We start from the raw sequence: 26,250 nt of genomic DNA, 5'->3' as shown, positions 1-26,250 counted from the left end.
TGTCAGGATGGAAAATGTGATGTTTTCCTTCATACAAAAGCAAATGGGGCAAACATAGGCTGGCTAATCTATTTGATAAACTACATGAGCAGAAATTTCCCTGTGGGCTTCTGAACCCCATTATCAAGTGCAAAAAGGGGTCAGAAGCCCGCACTCTGTGGGAAACAGTCACTCAATGTGATTTTTCCCAGAGTGGGCTCTCGAAGCTGGAGAGCCAGTTACAGACCTTCCAGCTTGAAAGCAGTAACAGAATGCTCTGGCAGGTAAACGAGGGAGGGAGCACTTCAAAATGGAGGCACCCTCTCTTTAACCTTTTTAAACAAATGGCCTTTGCAGCCAGGTGACCACTGTGGGAAGTGGGATCCCTTTCACAGGATGGCCTTTGTCTGGTGATGCACCCAGATAGACAGGGGGGCCGTTTAAGCTTGTCCGGTGCATTTTGCTGCCATGAGGCTGCCTCCAGGCAGATAAACTGGACTCTGCCACCTCTGAGAAGCTGAGGCCGACTGGAAAATCCCAATTGGCCTCCTTTAATTGGCCTTAAGTGGGACAAAGCCTAGGGCGAGATGGAGCCAGGGAAGTGGCACACCAGCCGGTAGTGTTATTTTTACTACTGTTGCTCCTCAAAGGCGGGGGGCTCAAAATCAGGCCCCTTGAGCCTATACAGGATGCAATTATTCAGCACTTGCATCAATCGGGGCCAGTCAGAACATATTTTTAGAGTACAGATGGGTTTTGATCAACTTTATAGAATTTGTTGAATAGATATAGTAAATATTGTGATTTTGTTTATATGTGAGTATTCAATAAAGTAGAATATAAAATATGCATGATGAAAGCAATTACACATGGAGTTAAGGGGAATATGGCCACAGGTTTAGACAGATGATTAGAAGGCAGAAAATCAAGGGTTGAGCTAAATAAAAGTTTCTTGGACTGCAGAAATCTGGGCCTGGGCCTGTGCTGGCTTATTTTGATCTGTTTCAGATAAAGTTTTATTCCAATCATGAATGGCATGGTAGGTCTGCCTTTGTGGCTAGCGGACGAGCAGTAAAGACAACAGGAGAGCGCAAGAGCAGCTGGGAGAAGAGAATGGGGGAGATTATGTAGTTGTGCTAATGTCACTAGATTCCTAATCCAGAGACCCAGGCTATTGCTTTGGCAACAAGGGTTCAAATCCCATCATGGCAGCTGGTGGAATTTAAATTCAATTAATAAATCTGGAATTGAAAGATCATCACAGTAATGCTGACCATGAAACTATTATCAATTGTCATAAAAACCCATTTGGTTCACTAACATCCTTTAGGGAAGGAAATCTGCTGTCCTTATCTGGTCTGGCCTACATGTCACTCCAGACCCACAGCAATGTGGTTGACTCTTAACTGCCCTCTGAAATGGTTGAGCAAGCCATTCAGTTCAAGGGTAATTAGGGATGGGCAACAAATGCTGGCCTTGCCAGCAACATCCACTTCCCATGAAGTGGGTGTCGCTGGTGGGCCATAACCACAGTGGAAGTCCAGGGAACACTCCTCCCAACTGAACATCACTGAGAAGCAATGTGTGAGGTATCTGCACTTCCCAGCTATCACCGAGCTGCATCCTGTAGGAGGAGCCACTTCTAGAGCTTCAGACCGGAACAGCACTGCCTGTGGATGTCAAGGTCTCTGTGGCTCTTAACATTTCTCAGTTTATGTTGTATTAGGAAAGTCACTGAGGCTCTGTAAACCAGGTGGAACACGCACATCACATTTCCTATGGGTAGAATGACGAAGGACGAGAGCACTAGGCTTCGCTTGAGCCGCAGAGTTTTCTAGGGTCCAAGATACCATAGACTGCATCTGCATTGTCATGTGTGCTCTCATCACCAGTCCTCAATAGAAAGGAATGCCACTCCTTGGATGTGCAGCTTGTTTTGGACCACAAGCAGTGCATTTTGCAGGTTAGTGCCCTATTCCCTGGCAGAAACTCATCTAACAGCGCTTCACCTGAATCAATCCTCCCATCTCAAATGCACAAACATCCCACGATCCTTATCATCAGCATCCTTACTACTGCCATTCAATTGCCTTCTTTCAGTCCAAAGTCTGAGGTCTTGTCCTCACTTGACTACAAATATGAACGCCAACACCAAATCCAGAAGCAAAAACTTTACTCAACTGCACAAGTGTATAATAGTTAACAGGAATAATTAAGAATCAACCTTATGCAACTCCTCATGCCTGTCTTGTGAGCTGGATTACCTATTCCACTGGAGATACACTTCGTAGGAGCAATGTCTACAGCGAGGTAAGTGGAAGACTGCTGAGCATTCATTGAGGACATTTCAGATGGCCATGCCCTATCCTTCTGCCCTAGCTCCTGCACATGTGCACAGTGATTTGCCATGTGAAGACTTTTCTTCTAACTGATCAAACCTGCCATCCAAAGTATGGATGGTGCCATCTGAGCTGATGTTTGCTATGGTCAGATCAAGTGATGCTGCATCTTCAAGAAGGTTGCCATAATCCACATGAAATGGCACAGGGGCAGTGATATTTTCAGCTCCTGAAATGTCAGAAAGGGCCAAGGGTTAACCTTTGATATGATGGGAAAGCAGAGAGAAAGGTGAACGTTTCTGAAAGCAGCTGCAGTTTGTCAGTGTGTCGGGTGAGATAGAAGTGAGAAGAGAACATCTTAGTTTGGTGTGAAGGTACTCTGCACAACGTTTCCTCTGTGTTTGTTGTGGTTGAGCTTCTAAGCGCTGGTATTCCAGGGGAGTCCTTTCAGCTACCCTTATTTGCTATATATATGAATGACCTGAACTTGGGAATTGAGGGAACAATATTGAAATTTGATGATACTAAATTGAGAAATATGCAAATTGCTGGCTTGCTTTGATGGCTTGCTGTGAAAGCCCAGAGGAGGACATAGACGAACAATATTGGGAGATCAATAGGTGACTGATGCAGTTCAATATAGAGAATTATGAGGTGTGGAAGTAAGAAGAGGGAAATGAAGTACATCTTGAATGGTAAGATTTTAAATAGACTGGAGGAACAATTGGGCCATGGAATGAGAAACATATCATTAAAGGTGGCAGTGTAGTTTGATTTTGTATCTTGGTATATAGAATACAGAAGCAAGAAAATCACATTGAACTTGTACAAGACCTTCGGCTGCAGTTGGCGCAACATGTACAATTTTGTGTGCACCTCAGTTTAAGAAGAATATAAAAGCAATGAACATGGTGAAGTTTGGATTGCTATGAGAGACAACAATTACAAAGAGAGATTTGAGAAATAAACCTTTTTTCACTTGAGCTGAGAAGGTTGAAGGGTTGGTCATCTGATACAAGTGGCCAAGATTATAAAGTTTATGATATGATAAATACTGATTGGTTGTTTCCATTGATCAGAGAGAGAGAGAGCAAGAGTATAAAGAGGAAAAAAATTTAAAATAATCAGATGAAAGATGTTTTCACCTTGAAGGTGGTTAGAATGTGGAATTCTGCCACAAACGATGATTGAAGCAAAATCTATCAATTGCTTTTAAAAGGAATTAGTTGCTTCAAAAAGAGGGATTATAATGGATTTTGGAGAGCAAGCAGGGGATTGAGATTTATAAAGTAGAGAAAAATTTTGGCACATTCTTAATATCCAGTATTTTCAGCACCATAAATCTATATCACAACAGCACACAGAGGCCATATTCATGATACACCAGGTGTACACTTGGATTGGCTCAGTGGTTTTGGGTGTCTGAAGCTGGCAATTTAACAAGAGGATCCAGTCATGCATTCTGGCTGTCATGTGTATTGAGGTAAAAATTCTGAGACCACTTCTAGTAAGTATTACACTGCTTTGAGTTACGAAGTGTTTATTTCTAGCTCTGTCCTAAGCTGTAGATTGGACCACCTGTGCATTTCATAAACTCACTTTTCAATGGCTTTCATACTCCCAACCCAACATTTTTAAGCAGCCGACATGCATGCTTTAAGCTCCTTATTCCTCAATTCAACAAGTGCAGCTAGCTGTATTATATCGATCTGAGACTAGTTCCTAAAGTGTAACTGCAGCATAAGTTAGATCCTTATTGGGCAGTTTTTAAGAAGTGTCAGCATGTTACCACTTGTATGTTAAAGTGCCAGGCCTCTGCAGTGAGAGTGTGGCCTTCCACTGGAACACGTGTGCAGATGCATTTGAGATGCACTGCCGTTTGTGCAGCCGAGGAAGTTTAGTGGGGTCACCTGCAGGTATGAAGTGGTATTGCAACAACACTAATAAGAACTTCTTCATTTATGTAGCACCTTTAACATAATGAAACATCCCAAGGCACTTCACAGGAGCATTATAAAACAAAATGACACCAAGCCATTTAAGGTCAGATGACAAAAACTTGCTCCAAAGAGGTTAGTTTTTAAGGAGTTAGCTAAAGGAGGAAAGCAATGTAGAAAGGCAAAGAGGTGTAGGGAGGCTACTCCAGTGCTTGGGCCCTAGTCAGCTGAAAGCACGGCCACCAACAGTGGAGCAGATATAATTGGGAATGTACAAGAAGCTAGAATTAACGGAGTGCAGATATTTTGGAGGGTTGTGGGCCTGGAGGACATTAGAGATAGGGAGGGGCAAAAACAAGGATGAGAATTTTAAAATCTTGATGTTGCTTGACTGGGAGCTAATATAGTATAGTAAGCAGAGGGGCAATAGGGGAACAGGACTTGCTGAGAGTTACATTATGATCCGAGCTGATGTTACTACTGGACAAGCCTGAATTCAGGATGGAACCTGGATGGCCTGATAGATCCTAACTTTTAATTTTTTGTTAGATATTGGAGAGTGGCTACTGAACAGCAGTCACCTGATGAACTTTTAACAAAAGAATAAAACGTTTATTAAACAAGAAAAGATTAACTATGTTACAATACTCCTTCACTCACAACTATAACTTTATAGATATATGCAGGTTTGTAAGGATAACACAAGTTACAAAAGCTATCTTACACTCTAATGTTCACAGTTAGTACATAGTCCATGCAAATCAATAGGCGACCTGTGGTCAGGCACACCACACCCTGAAACCAAGTGACAGATGCCACTCCAAACAGATGCTATAGATCTCTGCTGAGCTCCCCCCCAGACACTTGTCACACCGTGAGCCAACCAGTCTCACTGAACTCCGTCTTTCACATGAGGGTTTCCACTCTCCAAGAACTCGCTTTGGAACCTTCTCTCAAACCGATGCTTTCTTTCAGACACCTTCTGCAAGGGTCCACCTCCAGGGTTTCAAACTGTCCTGATGCTCCTCTCCCCTGGATCACCACGTGCATTCAAGCTTCTTCCACACATTCTCTCTCTCACTGACTCAGCCATCAACAGTATACCACTGTTTCACATGCCCACAGTAAAAAAATTACAGACCTTCAGTTGTCTCCTTGGACCTTCTGGCTTCTCGTATGCCTATATCACTTTAAATCTGTTTCCTGCAGCTTTCTCCCTTTAAGCTTGAAGCTTGGAGCCTTCCTCTCTGCTCCTTACTGTCACTTCACAGAACAGGACCTTTTCCGGACTCCTGTTCTCCCTTTGACTAGAAGGTCTTCTTGGGACCCCTCCTTTCTGTTTCACTCCTTAGCCTAGGAACTTTTCGGTTCTTTTGGGAAATGTGCCCTCTGCAGTTCCCTCTTCCAGTAGATGGCTGACAACTTGGTATCTTCCTTGAAATCCAGAACTCACTTGACATTCACTGCCACTTTAACTTTAGAGCAACTCATCTAAGATTCTTAGACTTATTTCCCTCAGCAGTCTGCGAGGGAGAGACTTAAGCTGCTCCCTTCAACTTACAGCTTTTGGTTTCTTTGTGTGTGCGTTGGAGGCTGGGGCCTCCCTCTCTGGACCCCTGTTGTTAGGCAACAGCACTTTATTTTAAACTCTTGCTGGCTTTAACTCCTTTAAGAGTCGTAAAAATCTCATTAGAAATGCAGGCATCGTTTAAAGTGAAACTAAAACTCAACTTCTCCTTTTCTTAAAAAACACGGACATACATATTAAATTTAAACATTAAAGATAACCTTATTCTTAATGCACCCAAATACACACACGACTAACTTAAACTATTTCTATTTCCTAACAGTTAAGACACGGGAAGCAGAGTTTTGGAAGACCTCACAGTTATTGAGGGTAGAATGTGGGAGACCAGCTAGGAGTGCATAGAAGTAGTTGAGTCTAGAGGTAGTGATGGCACAGATGAAGGTTTCAGCAGCAGATGAGCTGAGACGGTGACAAAGCCATGTGATGTTACGGAGGTGGAAATAGTGATGATATGAATGAGGTCGGAAGCTCATCTTGAGATCAAATGTGACACCAAGGTTGCAAACAGCCTGCCTTAGTCTCATTCGCCAGATATAGTACCACAATTTCGCATTAATAAGCCTTGGAGGCAATGAAATTCTAGCTCCAAAAAGATCTGTGATGGCAAATCATGGCTGCAGTAACTCACTTGCCTTATTCATAAGTAGATTATTTACTTGCATGCAAAATTTGACAGATTTGACTTAGGAAATCTCACGATGCCTCATGATTTTTATGGATCACAATAGTGCAAGAGTCCATGGAGTGAGAAAAACTATCTGGCCTACTAAATTCAGTTCTTCAACAGATCATTTTCCATCCATTCCATTCAGACACTCTGCATCCCAAATAAAATACTGAGAAAAAGAATGATCACATTCTGTCATCAATTGTGGGAAAGTTGCTAAATTTATCATTAGAGACAGAGTGACTTGGAAACATATAAGCTGATCTAATTCAATTTGGATTTATGAAGGATTGGTCATTACTGACACGCCTAGTTGATTTGTTTTGAGAATGTCATTAGCACGGTGGTGTAAGAATTATTCATACCTCCCACACTGGCTGTTTAAAATAGGGTTTGTGAACTTGAATCTGACTTAACAGCAACATACAGATGCGCTATCTCTTACAGAGATTATCTTTATTTAACCACAATTACACAAATTAAATAAGAAACACAACTGGACCTATTCTGGAGTCTGAAACCAACAATCACTCAAAGCCTGTTGAATATTTAGATGTCGTCTTGCTGTTAGATTCAGACATCAGTCCTAACCAACTGCAAAGAAAAAACTAGACATTGTTTAGCTCCTATATTCTATATGACCATATTTCCTTCATGAGGCTGACATGCAGGTCTCAATTACTAGTTCCTTCAGGCATGCCATTACCCCATGTCTATGATAAGTTCAAAGTTTAATCGGGTTATTTCATCATGGGTGCCATTTGCTGCAGATTAATGATGTTTTATCTCAAGACTGTACCAGTTAGTTCTGTTGATTCTATAGCAACTCGAGTATTGTCATTGGTTACCAGTTGCCTTTGTCTGGTAGTTTATGTCTGTTAATGTCCCTGTTCTCAGTTGCAATTTATTGTGGTTTAGCCATTATTAAAGTTGTTTTGATACATTATATTCTTCAGATTGCCAGCACCCACAATATTTTGCTTTTGTATTAAATTTCTTATTTTTAAGCATGTTTATAACAGATTCTTCCTTCAATGGTGAAGGGGGTGTCTACACAGGTTGTCTACATAGACTTCCAGAAGGCATTTGTTTAGATTTTTGATGAGGAATTATTAGCAGAAATGAGATTGCATGGAATTTGAGATAATCTTGCGATGTGGGTTGAGAATTGCCTGGGAGGTAGGAGGTAGAGAAGATGGATAACGTGGTTGTTCCCTGTCTGGTGAGAGGTGATAATGTGGCGTTACTTGGGGATCTGGTCTGGAGCCTCAGCATTTCCACCACTTTTAAATGACTTTGATAAAGTAATCGAGTTGTATGCCAGATTTGCAAATGACACTAAGTTAGTTGTGTAGATGGCAGCAAAAAGTTGCAATGGTTTGTAGACTAAGTGAATGGGAAAAGCTGTGGCAGGTGCTGTGAAGTGTTGGCCACTAAGAGGTTTTAATCTGAGAGCAAAATATTTTCTAAATAGTGAGAGATTAGAAACTGGAGGAGCAAAGGGATTTATGTGTTCCTGTACACAAATCATTAAAAGCAAGTACAGGTACAAAAAGTGATCAAAAGGCTGAATGGAATTTCAGCCTTTGTATGAGAGGGGGCTAGAATTCAGAAGAGATGCTTTAGTCGTATAGAGCCTTGATCAGACAACATCTAGAGCACTACATTCAGTTTTGGGCACCATACCTCAGGGAACATCTTGTTTTCTTTGAGTTGAGAGGATTGAGGTATGATCTAATTGAAGTGTTTAAAAGTATTTCCCTGGTGGGTAAATTCAGAACAAGGGAGAATAATAAGATTAAAGCTAGGCCATTTAGGTACGAAATGAGGAAGGACTTTTTCACTCGAAGGGTGATGGAAATCTGGAACTTGCCCCAAATGGCTGTGCATGATGGATCAACTGAAGTCTTCTAGTTTTATGTTGGGTAAAGGAATCAAGGGATTTGGATTGGGCGTGGTCTAGTTGAATTGAGGAACAGGTTTGAGAAGCTGAGTAGCCTACTTAGAACCATAGAAAAGTTACAGCACAGAAGGAGGCCATTCGGCCCATCTTGTCTATGCCAGCCCGAGGACACCTAGGTGCCCTTTCTAATCCCACCTTCCTGCACCCGGCCGATAGCCCTGCTGCTTACAGCACTTTAGGTGCAGATCCAGGTACTTTTTAAAAGAGTTTAAAGTTTCTGCCTCTACCACCAACTTGGGCAGCGAATTCCAGACACCCACTACCCTCTGCATAAAAAAGTTCTTCCTCATGTCCCCCCTACACCTTCTGCCACTTATCTTGAATCTATGTCCCCTGGTTCTAGAATCCTCCATCAAGGGAAACAATTTTATCCTGTCCACTCTATCTATTCCCCTCATAATTTTCTACACTTCAATCAAGTCACCTCTCAGCCTTCTTTGTTCTAAGGAAAATAACTCCAACCTATCCAATCTCTCCTCATAGCTACACTTTTCTAACCCTGGCAACATTCTTGTAAACCTCCTCTGCACTCTCTCCAGAGCTATTACATCCTTCCTGTAATGTGGTGACCAGAACTGCACACAATACTCCAGTTGTGGCCTCACCAGTGTTTTATACAATTCCAACATTATATCCTTACTTTTATATTCTATACCTCTGCCAATGAAGTCTGATACTTCTGTGCGTCTAATGTTTCACCCGCCTATTGTCTGCAACTGCCGCCCACCAAAAGGCGAAACAAGCAAACAAAACTCCAGAAATAAGAACAGAAAATGTTGGAAATACTCAGCAGCTTTGGCAGCATCTGTGGAGAGAGAAACAGAGTTAATGATTCAGGCCAATGGTTTCTCATCAGAACTCGAGTTCTGTCTCCAAATGCTGCCAGATATGCTTGAAATTACATGTGGTATGCTGCATTACATTAAAAAAAACAAAGTGAAACAGCTTAATAATTACTGTTTGTAGTATTAGCATATGAATATTTAATCACATTTCAGTGACATTCTTCACCAGTGTTTTAATGGAGGCATTAATTTGTTGAGACTCAGCAGAACTCATGTGAAGTGTTGAACGGAGAAATGCTGTACACATCTGTTAATTGTTTGTACACTGTGTCACACGCAGTCAGTTTTGGATTGATGTAAACAAGTAAAAAGACTGCTGAATACAATTTCCGTTCACTAATTTTAGTGGGAAAACAGATGACTATAATGTAGGCATAAAACAGAAAATGCTGGAACCACTCAGCAATGGAGAGAGAATCAGAGTTAGTGTTTCAAGTTGTTTACCTTGCAACAGAACTGGAAGATGTCCAAAACCCTGGCATTGGACAGGCAACACAGCCTTCTGGACTCACGCTCTCATCTACAGAAAACTTTGTCTATCCCTCTGACTATACTGTCTCCTATTACCACCACATTCCTATTAACTCCCCCAGGTCTAATGGCTTCCTGTACCATGGCCAGTTCATTCATCCACCTTGCAGCCCCCGCTTTCGTCCATACAAGCTGCAAGAACCTCAAAGCTGTTGGACAGTTGCAAAGGCTGAGGCTTCTACCTTTTTGACCCCATTCCTGATTCACTGACAGTCACACCTTCCTATGCATGACCATGGACAAAATCAAACAACCCTATTCCAGGAGGTGTGACCACCTCCTGGAATAAAGTGCCCAGGTAACCTTCCCCCTCCCTGATGCATTGCAGTGTCTGCTGCTTGGCCTCCAGCTCAATGACTCTAAGCCAGAGCTCCTCAAGCCACAAACACTTACTGCAGATGTGTTTGCCTTGGAGTCACACTGGCGCCCATGAGCTCCCACATTCTGCAGCTGGAACACATCACCTGCCCTGCAGGTGATTTAAATAATTAATTATTTTACTGATTAAATTTAATTAAAGTCTCTAGTCCTGCCTGTGCCCTATATTCTTATTATTTAAATAAATATTCTGCTTGCCCAACTGAAATTACCTAGTCCAGATAAAATAAATAAGAAATACTCACCAGCCAATCAACTACCTGCTTCCCTGTGATGTCTTTTCTTTCCAAAAGCGGGTTCTGACTGGCTCCTGGTTACAGGCTGCATTCCATGAACAAATTAAAATAACATCATAGTTCCAAGCTCAGAAGAATGAAGGTGACCATAATCAAGTGCAAACCCTTCACATGGGGGTTGATGAATATATTTAACAAGGAGAGAGATAATTTTTGCTAATTCAAATGGGATAGTGGAAGTAATTGAGCATGAGTCAAGACTATTTTATGGTAATTCTTACTGCGATTTGACATGATGGACAGCATGTTCTTAACTTGATGAGAAACGCTTCAATATATTCTAAAGCTTAACTGCTTTTAGCGCAAAGAACTCTTTTTGGCAAGAATGTGTACTACCAGTTGGAAATTGTGTTGACAGTGAATCTTCCTCAACAGAAGATCTGATACACATATAACAATATCTTCAGTATTTGGCACAGAGACGCAAAGTTGCATTATGTTTAAAATGGTAGAAACCTTGACATTATGTATACCTAATAAAAATTCTAATTTTGTTGAAATTTCTTTTAAAAAAAAAGGCAATTGTATGCCTGGGAAGCTGCAGTCATGCTACAATTGACCACCTTGACCAGAGGAGAAAATTGTCCAGAGTTCTGATTACAGATAGTTACTGTCCATTGACCCTTGCTAGAAAATTTGGATGTGGACATCAGGTCCAGATTAGTTTCTCCCCTGACTTTAGCAAGAAGGTTGGTCGATTGAACAAGGTACTTTCGGGGGCCCAACAACCATGGAACTGTATCCCAAGAAGAAGCATGCAACAAGGGAAGGGGAAAGTGCAGCTAAAATGAACACACATATGACGAAGTCGCATTGTTGCAAAATAGTTAATAAAGAATCTTAATTGTGCTGTCATCCAGATAAGTCAGGTTATAACAACTCTTGGTAACAAGCTCTGATTATCCAAGTGCTCCTTGATTATTGCAGTATTCTTTCAGAAAGTGATTGCTTTTTAATTTTCTGCTCAAATTTATTTTTAATTTTACTGAAGTTCCCACATTGCTAAAAGTTTTTATGGTTATGACATTTTAATGATATGACAAAAAAGAATGAACATAGCTATGAGAACAAAAATATAATTTAGAGTTAGGCAAATTTTCTCCTGTTTTACCTTAAATGCCATCTTCACACAGGAAATGTTTAAATATTTCACAGAGGAAAAAGAATGGGTTATGAGTCACGTAGAGTGAACAGCGATGATCTCCTAGTTAGTGTTAATATCCAGTTAATATCCACTTTGAGTGTAAAGGTTGTTGAGTAAGTAAGCACTGTTGTTTGTTTTGAAATTATAGGTCTTTGGTGCGATCAAAAATTTTTCCAAATACTGATGATAAGAATCCTGAAGACCCTCTAGCAGAGGTAAAAGACCCCTTACCAGAAAAACTGAAACAGTCTGTTGTAAGTAATATTTATCTTTTATTAATTATACTTGGATTTATATGCAATTTTATAGCCTAGAAATGGTTCTCAGCTATACGGCTTTTTGTATATGTTCTTGGGATATGTGTGACACAGACAAGGGCCTGACCATGTTGTGGTCCCTTCCATTAGAACCTTAGTGAAACAGTTGAGTTTTTACAACAGTCCAGCAGCCTTCATCATCTTATTCTTGGGCTAACCCGTAAATTGCTAGATACAATTAAATTTAATGTCACAGATTGCCACAATGGAGTTTGAACTCTCAACCTCTGGGATGCTGGTCCACTAATTTAACTACTAAGCTCATACCCCTGTTTACATTGTTGTATTTTCAAGCCTACCCATCTCACCAGTCAGCTTTCATGCTTTGTTCCTTCTGCTTTTCCCCAACCTACACCCCCCCCACCCAGCCCTGGCAACTTTCCTCTCTGTTCTCTTGAAGGCACTAACTCATGATAGGATGCAATTCCATAAGCACTCCTTTCCTTCAGTCATTTTCCCCATGTGTCCTCTTTAAGTAAACATGTTGCCATTTTGTCTGACCATTTTATGACAAGTGAGTTTGAACCTGTCCTCAGTCAAAGTGTACGTGCATTTCCTTCCAGGAGGTGTCACTGCATAGGGGTTGGGAACCTTGGCTTTTTCTCAATAAAAACTTCCTTGTCTAGATAACAAAAATTTTCCTGACCTTTGTGATTTGCCTGAACATTTGGGCACTGTTTTTGTCAGGAATAATCGGCCAAAGTAGGGACTTAACAGGGCTTCATAATGAAGAGGCTAGTTTAAGGAAAATATTAACAGAAATTAATCATCAAGTGTAATTGTTGAAATGATTTAATGCAAACATTTCAGAAAATAACTACTGATTTTTAAAAATTCTTCTCTAGAATGAACGTTTACAGTCCGATCTGATAGTTTGCACAGTAATCGCCATCTTATACTTCGCTATCCACGTCAGCACAGTCTTCATTGCCCTGCAGGTAAAGAGCTTGAATTTTACTTCTACAGAATAGCATGCACGAAACCAAGGTTCAGAGAAGCAATGACTAATGGACCTATGACTAGTAGCCATTACATACTAGTAGGTTGGGTGTTTTAGGGAAGGTTTTGGAGCTGTTTTAGGGAAATATTGGGTGAATAAAAAACCCCATTTATGCAGAGAAAAATTTTGTGGAATGCTCAACAGTCTGCTCTTGAAAGCCAAAACTGCACTATAACCCTCAGTGTGTAAGCTCTGCTTGAGAGACATAGATTTATTATGGTTATGCACGAGCTAGTTGCTTGATCCAAATGTTGAACTCTGCTGTATTGATCATGTAGAATGATGACCAGAGCTATAAAGAGATGTAATTCCTACAAACTTTATAAGTGAAGTATGTTTCTTAATCATACACACAGTATTTTCCTTAAAACTTGTCAGGAGCAGAATTTTGTCACGTGTTAACGTTTTATTCCTTAAAGCAAGACAATGCTTCATTCATTGAGGGAGAAGCTATAATGTAATGTTACGGGGCTTCTCATTTGGGAATGAGACAGCTTACCTGGAATTTGAATTCAAGTATGTGAATAATACTCCATTTAGGTTGCAGACTCAACTATGCAGTAAGCTTAATTCCAGCTACGTTCGTTATCTGTCTACCTTTATAAGCATCACTTATCCAGTACCACCTTCAGAGTGTATAATTTTGGAAGTCCTGCTCACTTCTATTATTTTCTCCAATTGCGGTCCAATGAAAGCCCTCTTCCTTTCAATGCTGTACTATCTAGAATTTAGCGGCTAACTAATTTTTTGATCATAGCTAAAATATAACCATGCATCTGGCTCTAACATCAACATGAATTACATTATGACCCTGTGTGGCCCCTTTACTCTGCCTTGGTAGACCACATGTAAGTGTCCTCAGCACTCCAATTGGAAAGTCAATGAAGTGGGGAATGAATCTGAATTCCTCCATGACTCCAAGGTCTTTTTTAATGAGGTTAATGGTGTCACACAGAGATCTGTGTTGGGGCCTCATTTATTCACCACATTTATCAATTAATTAGATGATGGGAGCACAAAGCCACATCTCCCAAGTTGCTGCCAACGATAGGTGCCATTGTAAGCAGTGTAGATGGAAGCATAAAATTACAAAGAGATATTAATAGATTAAACAAATAGATAAAACAGGCAAATGGACTTCAGTGAAGCAAGTGTGAGGTCATCCCATTTGAACCTGAAAAGGATAGGACAAGATACTTTCTAAATGGTGAAAGGCTACAAACAGTGGAGGTCCATAGAGACTTGGAGGTCCAGATGCATAGATAATTGAAATTCCATGAACAGGCACAGAAAATAATCAAAAAGGCCAATGGAATACTGGCATTATGTCTGGCGGATTAGAATACAAGAGGTTAGATGTCATTCTACAGCTATATAAAGCCCTGGTTAGACCACACCTGGGTGCGTTCAGCTGTGTTCAGCTCTAGGCACCATACTTTAGGAAGGATACATTGGCCTTAGAGACAGTGCAGCGTGTGCTTGCCAGAATGATATTTGTACTCCAAGAGCTAAATTACCAGGAGAGATTGCACAAGTCTGGGTTGTGTTCTCTGGAATTTTGAAGGTGAATGGGGTGATTTGATCAAGGCTTCCAAGTTATTAAGGAAAACTGATGGGGTAGACCGAGAGAAATTCATTTTACTGATTTGAGGAGTCCAGTTCTAAGGGACATAGTCTGAAAATTAGAGCCAGATTCTTCAGGAATGAAGTTAGGGAAACACTTCTACATTCAAAGGGTGATAGAAGTTTGGAACTCACTTCTGCAAATGACAATTGATGTTAGGTAAATTATTCATTTTAAATCTAAAATTGATATATTTTTGTTAACCAACCAGAGGTATTAAAGAATATGGGGCAAAACAGGTTAATGGAGTTACATCACAGATCAGCCATAATCTCATTGAATGGTGGAACAGGTTTGAGGGGCCAAATGCCATTTTCTGGTTCCTATGTGGCTTAAAATCTACTGTTTAAAGTTAGGTGACAAAAAAAAATTGGCCTCTAGTTTCTTAATCTAACCCAGGATGGTGTGAGAGCACCTTAAAATTGTCCAAGGCCAACATGACTTTTCTTGAAGAGTGATAGTGTGCTGTGCAATATTGGTGTAGGGATCCTATTGAGAGCAAACCAGAATAACATTGGCACAAATTACAGCTTTATAATTAGCTGTTTAGGTTATGAAATATCAGAAAACAAATTTAAACTTAGAATTTTTTTTACATTTAAATGTCATTGCTGGTCAAGCTGCAGCCTGTGAGCTGTGCAAATCAGGGGATTAAGAAATACATCATGAGTTTCCAAATCTCTGGAACCTGCTGATTGATTTATGCTGCTCCATCATTTGCTTTGCACAAACAGCATCTCACCCTTCACTTCCTAATTCTTTTTAAAAACCTCGCGCACTAATTGCTCATTAAACCCATCACAGAAGGTCAAGTCTGGTAATTAACAGAATAAGCACTTTTCAACGACATGATAATTGTTAATGCAATGTTAATCAACCTCTGATTGTTAGAATAATAGAAATTTACGCCTGAGAAGGAGACCATTTGGCCAGCTGAAAAAGGGATATCCAGCCTGGTCCTACCTTCTAATTATAACTTTAGTTGTTCTTGGAGATTTAAAAAATGTTAGCTTTTATGTTTTAACATTTGCTTTATTACTTTCCCTGACTGCCTTTTTTCAATCTCTTAGCCTTTCTTTCACTCTTTTAATTTATCTTTCTAGACTAGATTTGACTCTGGTTCACCTGCTCTGATTTGCCCTCCTTCTCATTCATTCCTTTGTTTCTGTCTCAATCCTTAAACCTTATTGAATAAGGAAGGACATTGTTGCTACCATCATTCACTGAGGACCCAGATGCCTGTTGCCCTTACCATATCTTTATCAGCTCTCACTTGCAACAGATAACGGCACAAAGAAAATTTAAGCTAAAGAATGAAGGAAGAAGCAACTGACTGGGCACACTGTGAGACACTCCAGTTTCAACAAGTTCTAGCCCACTGTCATTGCTGTTATGTACTGGTTGTCCTGTACCATCATTAATCACTTTTTGAAATATGTTTTTTACATTCCACCTGCAATCTCTGCATGTGGGATCGTGCAACTGAGAAAACCAATCTGCAATACCTCATCTCTTTCAGCAATTTTTTGGTGGGAGTGAATATCTTTGGCATTTTAAGTTAGTGCCATAGTTTCCTTCAATTTATGATGATTCTAGCAGAAAGAGTTTGAAGAGTTATGCACATACAATTGGCCACCCAATTGTGAAATGTACATAAATCTTCTACACAGAAAAAAGCTTTGTGAAGTATTTGTAAGCAGGAAGCAATCATTGATGTGAACAGTTATTGTTGAAACATTAATCACTATTAAATGTTCTTAGTTATGATTGTAAAATTAGGAACTACCTGCTGCAAATTCCTCTCCATTGGAAGATGAATTATCTGCCATTCCCCACTGGTTAGTGGAAATTGGTGGATAATCAGAGTTCCTCTAGAATTAAGACTGCATTAGTTAGTTGCTCAGGGGAGAGTAAGAAACGTTTTGTTTATTGTCATCTTAAGAGAACAGGATTACCAAGAGAGCCATAGTTTAGTTTATGCAGTGAAGAGCAATCAACATAGTTAGAACTTGCATCCACCATGAGCTGCTCTCTTGTTGCGTAAGACCCCTGTAAGACATCTACTAGTGTGGACACAGTTTGTGTGGCTCAGATACTTTGGGGGGAAAAGTGGAAAATTTGCTGGATATTAATATTCTACATTGTTACTCAACACTTGTGAAGCGTATTGTGTTAATCTTCATTTTTGATCACAAAATGTGCAAAGGTTTGAATTTTAACTCCCTTCCCTGTCCCCAAAATAAAGGGGGTGGCTAACACAAAGATTACAGTAATGCCGTTGAGAAGGATACAAAATCTCATAGACCCCTTTGTCTTTAATTTTAAGAAATGTAATTAAATTTGCATTATGTTGTTACACTATCTCAAAAACGGCTTGCACAGCAAATTGCCATTAAGTGCTGCAGACTGAGTATACTGAAGTAAATGTATTGACTGCGTATTTCTCTTGTCTCCCAGCCCGTCCTCAGCTATGTGCTGTATACCCTAGTAGGTGCAGTGGGATTTCTAACACACTACCTGCTGCCTCAGCTGAGAAAACAGCTCCCTTGGCACTGCTTCTCTCATCCACTGCTGAAAACCAAGGAATACTATCAGTTTGAAGTGAGAAGTAGGTACTCCTCTAATAACTATAGAAACAATAACTATAATGAGTTGTGACTGTCCATAAAGTTGGAATGAATGGTTCACTGATTTAATTGTTGCACTGTAATATCTCAAAGTAATACAATTCAAAGTAGTCTGGCAATAAAGTCAGCACAGCATTTACCAATGTAATGCTGTGATATTCTGAAGAGATTCTCAACTTTTCAAGCAAGAAGCAAGTTCAAAATGAAAACTGGTGCAAAAGTTCATTATAAAGAGTTCACTGAGGCAGCTATCAAAATGACCATAAAAATAATTTTGTGGAGTTAAGGATAAAACAAAACAACAGAGGTGGTTTGATCAAGCCCAGTTGAGATTACATTCCAACTTCCTCCTTTTCCAATTTTATTGGCATGTGCTCTAATGCATGTAATTGGATCAAATTTTAAAACTGAATTGGAGGAAAGACACATTTCCATAGTTAACAAAATGCAATTATTGCAAGTTTCACTTTATATTAGAGGAAATAACCTTCACATTTTTGGCAAATTTCAGGTAATTGGGTAATTATAATATTTAGATTACTAAGAGTAAGTTGTGTATTTGTAAATTTCAGTGATACTCCAGTCACTACCAATATGAAATAATTTTTTGTTAAAAGCATCTGCAGAGAGACCACTTTTTTTAAAATTCAGTCATGGGATGTGGGCATCGCTGGTTAGCATTTATTGCTCATCCCTAATTGCCCTTGTTCAGAGGGCATTTTTAAGAGTCAACCACATTGCTGTGGGTCTGGTCACATGTAGGCCAGACCAGGTGAGTGGGATTCGAACCTGGGTCCCCAGAACCTGAGCCTCTGGAATACCAGTCCAGTGACAATGCCACTACTCCACTTTCTCCCCATGACCCTGGTTATGTGTTACCTACAATAAGTGCTTGTCGTGGAAGAATGAGTCCAAGCTAGTCTTTTACTTGAAGCTAGTTTATTCTCAAGACAGCTCTCCAGTGTAACAGCCCCTTCCACACTGGAATGTCACAGCTGTACCCATTTATAGGTGAACCAATGCCCACCGCCTGTTTTAACAATTAGTTGTCTTAATGTAATTGCTTTACAATGTAATTGCCAGTCAACAAGAAGATTGTTATTGGACTTTGACAGTGTAATTACTGAAACATTGACATTATGCACTAATGTTGAATTGTTTGGCTTTGTGTCCTTCAGAAAGCCACCTTAACTGTTTTCTTCTTACAGATGCTGCTCATGTCATGTGGTTTGAAAAGATTTACGTTTGGCTTCTCTTTGTGGAAAAGAACGTTATTTACCCATTGATTGTTCTCAATGAACTGAGCAGCAGTGCTAAGACAATAGCTAGCCCAAAGAAACTGGACGCAGAGTAAGGTGTTTCTCTTTATTATTCTCTCCCTCACCTAAGAATTTTTTCACCTTTTACCTTTTCTTGTGCCATATATAATTTCTGGCAGCGGCATCAGGTCACTTCATATTTCTTAGCAACTTCCCAGACCTAACCGCTCAAGAGCGTACCGAATAGCTTAGAGTGATCTCCCATGAATCTGAAGTACCGTTTTATTTTAGATCCATTTCCACAAATTAGGAAGTGCTTTACCTCTGCTTGTTTGTTTCTTCTGAGCTATCTGTGGAGATTTGGTAACTGCATGTGAACCACTGAGGAGCTATAAATATATATCCATAGTGTTTTTGTATTGTACAAGAAGTCATTCCCCTTGGTGCTACTCATGATATTCTTTTCAAATGCAGTGCTGTTGACATATCTGACTAGATATGCTAATAAATAATTTTTGAGGCTAGTACAGAGACATAGGGTTTCATTAGGCTCAGGCTTTCAACTTAGAATGTTTGCTGTCATTCTTTTTCACGGGACGTGGACGTTGTTGGCAAGGTCAGCATTTGTTGCCCATCCTAATTACCCTTGAAATGAGTGGCTTGTCAAACCATTTCAGAGGGCTGTTAAGACTCACCAACATTGCTTTAGGTATGGAGTCATATGTCGGCCAGGCTGGGTAAGGATGGCGGATTTCCTTCCCTCAAGAACATTAGTAAATCAGATGGGTTTTTACAACAATCAGTGATGGTTACCATGGTCACCATTACTGAGACTAGCTTTATATTCCAGATTTATTAGTTGAATTCAAATTCCAGCAGCTGTCGTGGTGGGATTTGAATCTATGCCCCCAGGGAATTAGCCTGGGTCTCTGGATTACTGGTCCAGTGACATTACTCCACAGTGTCCTCTAAAATTATTTGAATTTGAATTTTTTGTGTGAAACTGTAATGGACCCCCTCTGGGTTCTTTGTGGAATGAGATTCTTTGATCTGATTAATGGCAATAATACCATACAGGTGGCACAGAACAGTTAGATAGTTGCACTTATGCGTTCATAGAGATGGAAAAATACTTTGATTTGCTTATTTATTACTGAATAAATTAATTTAATAGAAAATGGCATTTTTGTTTGGAATACAACTTTCGCAGCATTTATTGCAATTTATTTTGATAACCCTAATGATTCAATCATCGTATTTTTGCTTGACCTGTTGGTTACAATTGATTGCTTTAAGTATGGTACTCTCAAAAACCAATTCTGTGCTCTCCTCTAGGTTTGGCGCACTAATGATCACAATTGCCGGGATGAAATTGCTTCGATCTTCTTACAGTAGCCCCACATACCAATATGTAACTTTTGTTTTCACTGTGCTCTTCTTCACCTTCGACTACAAAGCTTTTTCAGAGACCCTGCTTTTGGACCTCTTCTTTATGTCCATACTGTTCAGTAAGGTATGTTATAAGAACAAAAACACAATTGGTTGCCAATCTTTCTGCTATTGACTGAGAGCTGAGTCTTACACAGGTTTTACACAGTTCAGTGATTTTGCATGTATTGCCTGTATCGTAGATTGTAGGTAACAATTAATTTCAGGGAAGATCTACCTTGCCTGTTGTATGTCAACTACTACTTCCATATGACAGGAAAAATTTACAACGGGATGTCTAATTTGGCTATCCATACAGGGGCCTCCTGTGATGCTGAGTGGAGGAATGGGGTGGCTCCTGCAAAAGATCTTAGTGGACACGTTGATGTGATATGTTCCATGGTCCAGAACTCATGGCCATAATTGCACTTCAGGTCGTTACTCATCTTGCACTTGTGGGCAGGTAGCTGCATCAACTGTGCCCTATGCAGATTTGGTTGAGTGCTGTCCACTATCTTTGAGGAACCGCTGCTGTCAGGTTGTTGGTTCTTTATGTTGCGTGTGTCCCATGATTAGGTCCATCTTGGTAGTCGGTTGATTCTCTACTTAGGCAGTCCCTCGGGATTGAGGATGACTTGCTTCCACTCCAGTTTGATGGCTTCTGAGTTGGCTGATAAGTTTGATGTGCGACCTGGGACTCTATTGCTTGTGGGGCAGGTGGTACTTGAAAGGTTGTATAGGTGGGTTGTTTGGAAGTTTGGCTGTTCCTTCTGACACCTCAACTTCACCTCCACCTGTTCCCATGAAGTCTCTCGATGTATTTGATACCTTTTCAGATGAGCCTTCTCCATTTTGGTTGCTCACAAGCTAGGGTCTCCCATGAGTCAGCAGAGATGTCAGACTTCTTCAGTGATGCTTTGAGGACATCCCTAAAATATTTCCGCTTTCCTCCTCAGTTGGCAGAAGGCTGAGCTGGCATACTGGAGACGATCATAAATTTTGTTGTCTGTGCCTGCCTTCATTGAGAAGAGGCTCCCAAATATGGAAAATGATCCACATGTTCCAGGATCTCACCGTTGATCCTAGACAACAGCAGGAAGTGTTGTGCTGTGGGAACTTGTTGGAAGAGGACCTTAGTTTTCTGGGTGTTTAGTGAAAGGCCCATTTTCTCATATGTTTTGGAGGAGTTGACAGTGACCTGGAGCTCAGTGTCTGAGTGAGCACACACATAAGCATCATCATACATACTGAAGCTCAATGACTGAGGTTGGAGTGGTTTTAATTTTGGATTGAAGGCGCATAGGATGAACAGTTCCCATCTGCTCTATGGGTAATCTCCATGCATGTGGGTAATTTGCAAGAAGTGAGGTACAGTAGGTGGAGGATAGTGAGAAATCTCTGAGGGCAGCCAAATTTGAAGAGGATACTCCATAAGCCTTCAAGGTTGACAGAGTCAAAGATTTTTGTGAGGTTGAAAATGGCCATGTATAGTGATTGGTGCTGTTCCTTGCACTTTTCTTGAATTTGCCACTCAGTGAAGACCATGGCTGTGGGGTCTCTTGATTGGTTAAAACCGCACTGCAACTGTGGAAGGTGGTCCTCGGTCACAGGGAGGAAGCAGTTCAGGGGGGATCCTTGCAATGTTCATCCCTGCAGCAGACAGTGGGGAGACTCTTTAGTTACCGCATTCGGACTTGTCTCCCTTCTTGAGCATAGTCATGATCGCAGCGTCTCTGAGATCCCCTGGCATATGCTGTTCCCAAATGAGGGATATGAGGTTGTGCAGCCGTGCCAGGAGTGTATCTCCACCATGATTCAGAATTTCAGCAGGAATTCCATGTGCTCCAGAGGCCTTGGTGTTGCTATTGGCTGCATGAATATTAGCTGCAGTTTTCCAGAATGGTGGCGCAATTTTAAGTGTTTTTGTGGTGGATTTTTCAAATTTTCGTGAATGGTCAGTGTTGCTCATGACTTTTTCCATCTCATGAAGCATAATGGTGAATGATAAGTGGAGAAATGTGGGAAAGTACCGGGAGCCAAAGACTAGGGGCAGGACTTTGCCCTTGGCGGGGGTGCTCGGTGGGGGCAGTTGGGAAGCAGACCGCCGCCTGCAACCGGCACCGCACCGTGATTTTACGCGGGTGGGCCAATTAAGGCCCACCCAGTGTGGAACGTGAGCAGCAGCACTTAGCGCTGCCTATGCGGGTGAGGGGAGGAGGGTGAGTGGGCCTAGCGTAAACTTCGCGTATGCACGCAAAAGAGTGCTTCAATCTCCCTGAGGCACAGAGCTGTTTAAAAAAAGTAATGAACAAAATAAAAATGTCATAAAACAGGTCCCCTCATGTGACTCTGTCAAATGAGCAGGGACATGTTTTTAATTCAAGTGTAAAATTTTAATTTTATTTTTATTGGCTTTAGGAAACCCCATCCCGTCCGTGGATGAGGTTTCATAAAAAGTGCAAAGGCCACTTGGCATTTTTGCCTGCCCGCCAACCGTAAGGTTGGGCAGCGTAAATTTGAATGTAATTACAGTTTTAATGGTCTTAGTAGTCCTTTTAATTGTCGACGGGTGCACTGCCAACTCCGGCACGCGCCCGCCGAATGAGATATTGCGGGACTACGCGATAACGTCGGGACGTTCGCCCGACGTTATCATGTGTCATTTTCACGCTCGGCCAGGTCGGGCGCGCACCCGCCCCCGCTCGCTAAGCTCAATATTCTGCCCTAGGGATACTATTGCGGTGTGAAGTGTTAACTAAGGGAGGAAAATGAAGTAACTAAGTTATGCTACCCTGTAATATTGGTATCAAAACCAACATTAAACTGAAGAAAGATTAAGTCTTTTTTTTGGAAATCCAACTTCAACCAGTATTTCATTGAACTGTAATTTTTGAAAGTTTTGAGCTTTAAAAATGTAGATGCTTAATATTTTCCTTTTTTATTTTAGTTATGGGAACTTTTCTACAAACTGAGATTTGTCTACACTTACATCGCTCCTTGGCAAATCACATGGGGATCAGCGTTCCATGCTTTTGCTCAGCCTTTTGCTGTGCCCCGTATCCTATACTCATACTTTAGGAATCATCTGTATTGTTTGTACGTCCATTTGCTGTACACTAAATTGCAGTGGAAGTGCAGGACTTCACAGACACCTGCTTGTCAGTTTTGAGAGTTGAGGATTAGCTGCACACGAATGCCCAGAGGAGCAGTTAACCTCTTATTGTAATAAAACCTAAATGAGGGCAGCAATTTAAACAAAATAATCCACACAGAGGACATTAAATATACTTTAAAAGCATAAAAATAATTCACTTTTGTTGTACATTGGTGTTACAGTACTGTTTATTATAAGGGATAAGGCGTTCAAAGTAGCTCTGTATTAGAAATCATGAAAATGTGTTTTATGATCCAGGTTGTGATATTAACTTTGTAGGAGTCTACTGGAGTCTGGTTTTGTACACTCTACTTAATTCTGACATCTTTGTAATTTAAATTAGAATGCTTTAGATTGATGTACCTTAATGGACAAACACCATCAAAACTGCTTTGTGAAACCAGTCAATTAGAATGCATTTATATCAACTGAAAGCTAAATTACAGAAGCAAATGATTTTAAGTGCCTATGCTGTATTTGCACCAGTTTTGACGTAGTTAGAAACAAATTGTGCTGCAAGGACAATTGCAGAGAGATATCAGTGTTGAACCACAGTGCCCCACAGTCGGCACCAAAAGGTCCATGCACCTGTGTAACTTTAAACAAATAAACTGGCATGTGTGCTCGCTCAGTACTTTTGACAGTACCTTTAAGGGTGGAAACTGTCCATTTCTTGTCGGGTTTGTTGATTGCTACTTTGCATGTTTCTTTGGACAATTGAATTTCTAACCATTCTAACAAATGCAGAGATACTCATTAACACACAGGAAGACATGTCTGAAGGTATGTGACAATTGGGCCAATAGGGAATGCTTAATAATGTGGCCTCAAGGTGGGCTTTGATGGAGAAAGCCCTTTGGCCCATTGCCTGCCATCATTCCAGAGGTTTCAGTGCAGTGCAGTGTGTGGTGTGGTTATGATGTGCATTTTTTATTCCTTAACTATACCTTGCTTCAGATTCAGCCATGTTATTCGTCCAGGCAATCGTATCAGCTTTATTCTCAACTCCTTTAAACCCATTTCTTGGAAGTGCAATATTCATTACTTCATATGTACGCCCAGTCAAGTTCTGGGAAAGAGACTACAAGTAAGTGTGGTTTACGTGATGTAATAATAAACTCAGCACTCCTTGAATGTAATGAGCTTTTTGTTAGTGGCTCTAAGTGATGCTAACAGGACACTGACATCTAATTTAAGAACTTGACATTTATTATCGAAATGGCTGTAACTATGCCACGATAAACATTTTGAGAAAATCATGGTTAGAAGTCATGGAACTTAAAGTAAAATTAGTGAAATCTCATTGTCGATTTTGTGGTAAACCAAGCAACCTTTAATTTGCTACTGTTTCTCTCTTTTGGCGTCTTCTCTGCTATTGCTGTCCGTCATAATCTCCATTCTCTAACCACCAACTCTAGACCCCTTCATCATCACTGTCTCAGTCTAAATCAGACTGTTTACAACCTCGTTGTTCTATTTTACCCTCTTGAGCTTCCAACCCCATATCCTGTACATTACCAAGAATGTCTACTTCCACATCCATGAGACTAACCATATCTACCCTGCCTCAGTTCACCTGTTGAAACCCTCATCTATGGATGACTAGTCCAGTACTCTCCTGGTTGGCCTCCCATATCACCCTCCATAAATCTGATCTCATTCAATCTCTGCTGTCCATATCCCAACTTGCACCAAGCCCTGCTTACCCATCATCACTGTGCTTGCATTGGCTCCCGGTTGGCAATTGCACGGTTTTAAAATTCTCATCTTGGTATTCAAATCCCTCCGTGGCCTTACCACTTTTTTCTCCTCTTCCAGCCCTACAACCCACAGAGATAATTGCACTCCTACAATTCTGGCCTCTTACAGCATCTATGATTTACTTCACTCTACCATTGCCTGTGTTTTCATCTGCTTAGTACCCAAGTTCTAGATTTCCCTCCCTGAACCTCTCTGCCTTGCTACCTTCTTTTTTAATTTGCACCTTAAAACCTACCCCTTTTATAAAGCTTTTGGTCACCTATCCCAGTATCTCTTGTGCTTCAGTAATGAATTTTGACTGATACCATCCTTGCAAAGCACTTTGAGACATTTAAGTATTTTAAAGTTGCTGTATAAATGCAATTTGTTATTTCTCTCCTAAAATGCTTTACAATTAATAATACTGAGTACTTGGAATTGATTACAGCACTATTCCTCTTTAAATGTTACGCTGCTCTTCAAAAACAACGACATGAAAACTGATGGAGGCAGTCAGTAGATTGTGGAATCTACAGGAATTAGATTAACACTATTCTAACAGTATTAGATTTCTGGAGGTTGAGTTGCAACAGAGCACCGTAGATGGCAGGATCTCCTCCTTCACGTGTGAAAATAAGTTATTTTGTCAAGAGTAGTTTTACAGGGAAATCAAACAGTTCCCATTTCAGGCATGCAGTGTCTGTACTGGGCACTTTCAAGATAACTATAGCACAGCCAGATACTAAATAAAGCTTCTTTTACTCTGCTCTGACATTGTACCTCAGCTGTCACCCCAGAAGGGAAACCCAAATTATTGTTTCTCTGTTTCCCGCACTGGCCATTTTGTGATTTGAGTGAGATTGCGAATTTGTGAGAAACAGAGAACTGTTTCATTCTGTCAAAATGTAACTACCATGTGCCACATTGATACTACCCAAACCTATTCCTTTTTGGATTCTTACAGTTGGCAGGCAGAGGAGACTTTCAATTCATCACTTTAAAGTGGATTTGAAATCTGGTATCAGAGACATAAGGCCAGGTTCTACTCCTTTCACTTCTGTACTGCCAAACTCTTTCCAGTGCCATTCCATTACCAGTCCCTAGACATTGCAGTTATAGAGCCTGAGTGAGACCCTTACTCTAACGGTTTATATCTTCTCTCTTTTCCCTTTGGGGAACCTCTAGCCTTTCTTCAGGCTGAGATTCTGATTTTGAGTGGGTTGGTGAAGGATTGTGACCCTGACTGTACACCCTTACCACTGTCTTGTTGATTTGATATGTGTCATTGCTGACTGTTGCAATTTTGTTTTGTGTGCTGCATGTTTTTATGTTAAAACTTCAAATTGTTTTATAGCACAAAGCGGGTGGATCATTCAAATACCAGATTGGCTTCTCAGCTCGACAGAAACCCAGGTGAGATATGAAAGTTTTTGC

The 26,250-nt window shown here is 40.6% G+C and overlaps 1 protein-coding gene across 6 annotated transcripts in view; it reads left to right on the top strand.

Annotated features, from left to right (window-relative positions):
* pcnx1 (pecanex 1) overlaps positions 1-26,250 on the top strand; it is a 297,449-nt gene that overhangs the window by 219,941 nt on the left and 51,258 nt on the right. For all 6 annotated transcript variants that reach the window (XM_078563132.1, XM_078563129.1, XM_078563128.1 and 3 more), the window contains 8 exons: positions 11,816-11,921; positions 12,830-12,922; positions 17,066-17,216; positions 18,444-18,585; positions 19,830-20,007; positions 22,870-22,978; positions 24,034-24,163; positions 26,171-26,229. In XM_078563132.1, the coding sequence (XP_078419258.1) occupies positions 11,816-11,921; positions 12,830-12,922; positions 17,066-17,216; positions 18,444-18,585; positions 19,830-20,007; positions 22,870-22,978; positions 24,034-24,163; positions 26,171-26,229 (968 nt within the window). The remainder of the gene's footprint in view (positions 1-11,815; positions 11,922-12,829; positions 12,923-17,065; positions 17,217-18,443; positions 18,586-19,829; positions 20,008-22,869; positions 22,979-24,033; positions 24,164-26,170; positions 26,230-26,250) is intronic.

Source organism: Cetorhinus maximus, chromosome 18 (genome assembly GCF_964194155.1).
Source record: "Cetorhinus maximus chromosome 18, sCetMax3.hap1.1, whole genome shotgun sequence".
Classification (NCBI taxonomy): Eukaryota; Metazoa; Chordata; class Chondrichthyes; order Lamniformes; family Cetorhinidae; genus Cetorhinus; species Cetorhinus maximus.
The sequence above is the reverse complement of the archived record's forward strand: the minus strand, read 5'-3'. Positions and strand labels throughout refer to the sequence as shown.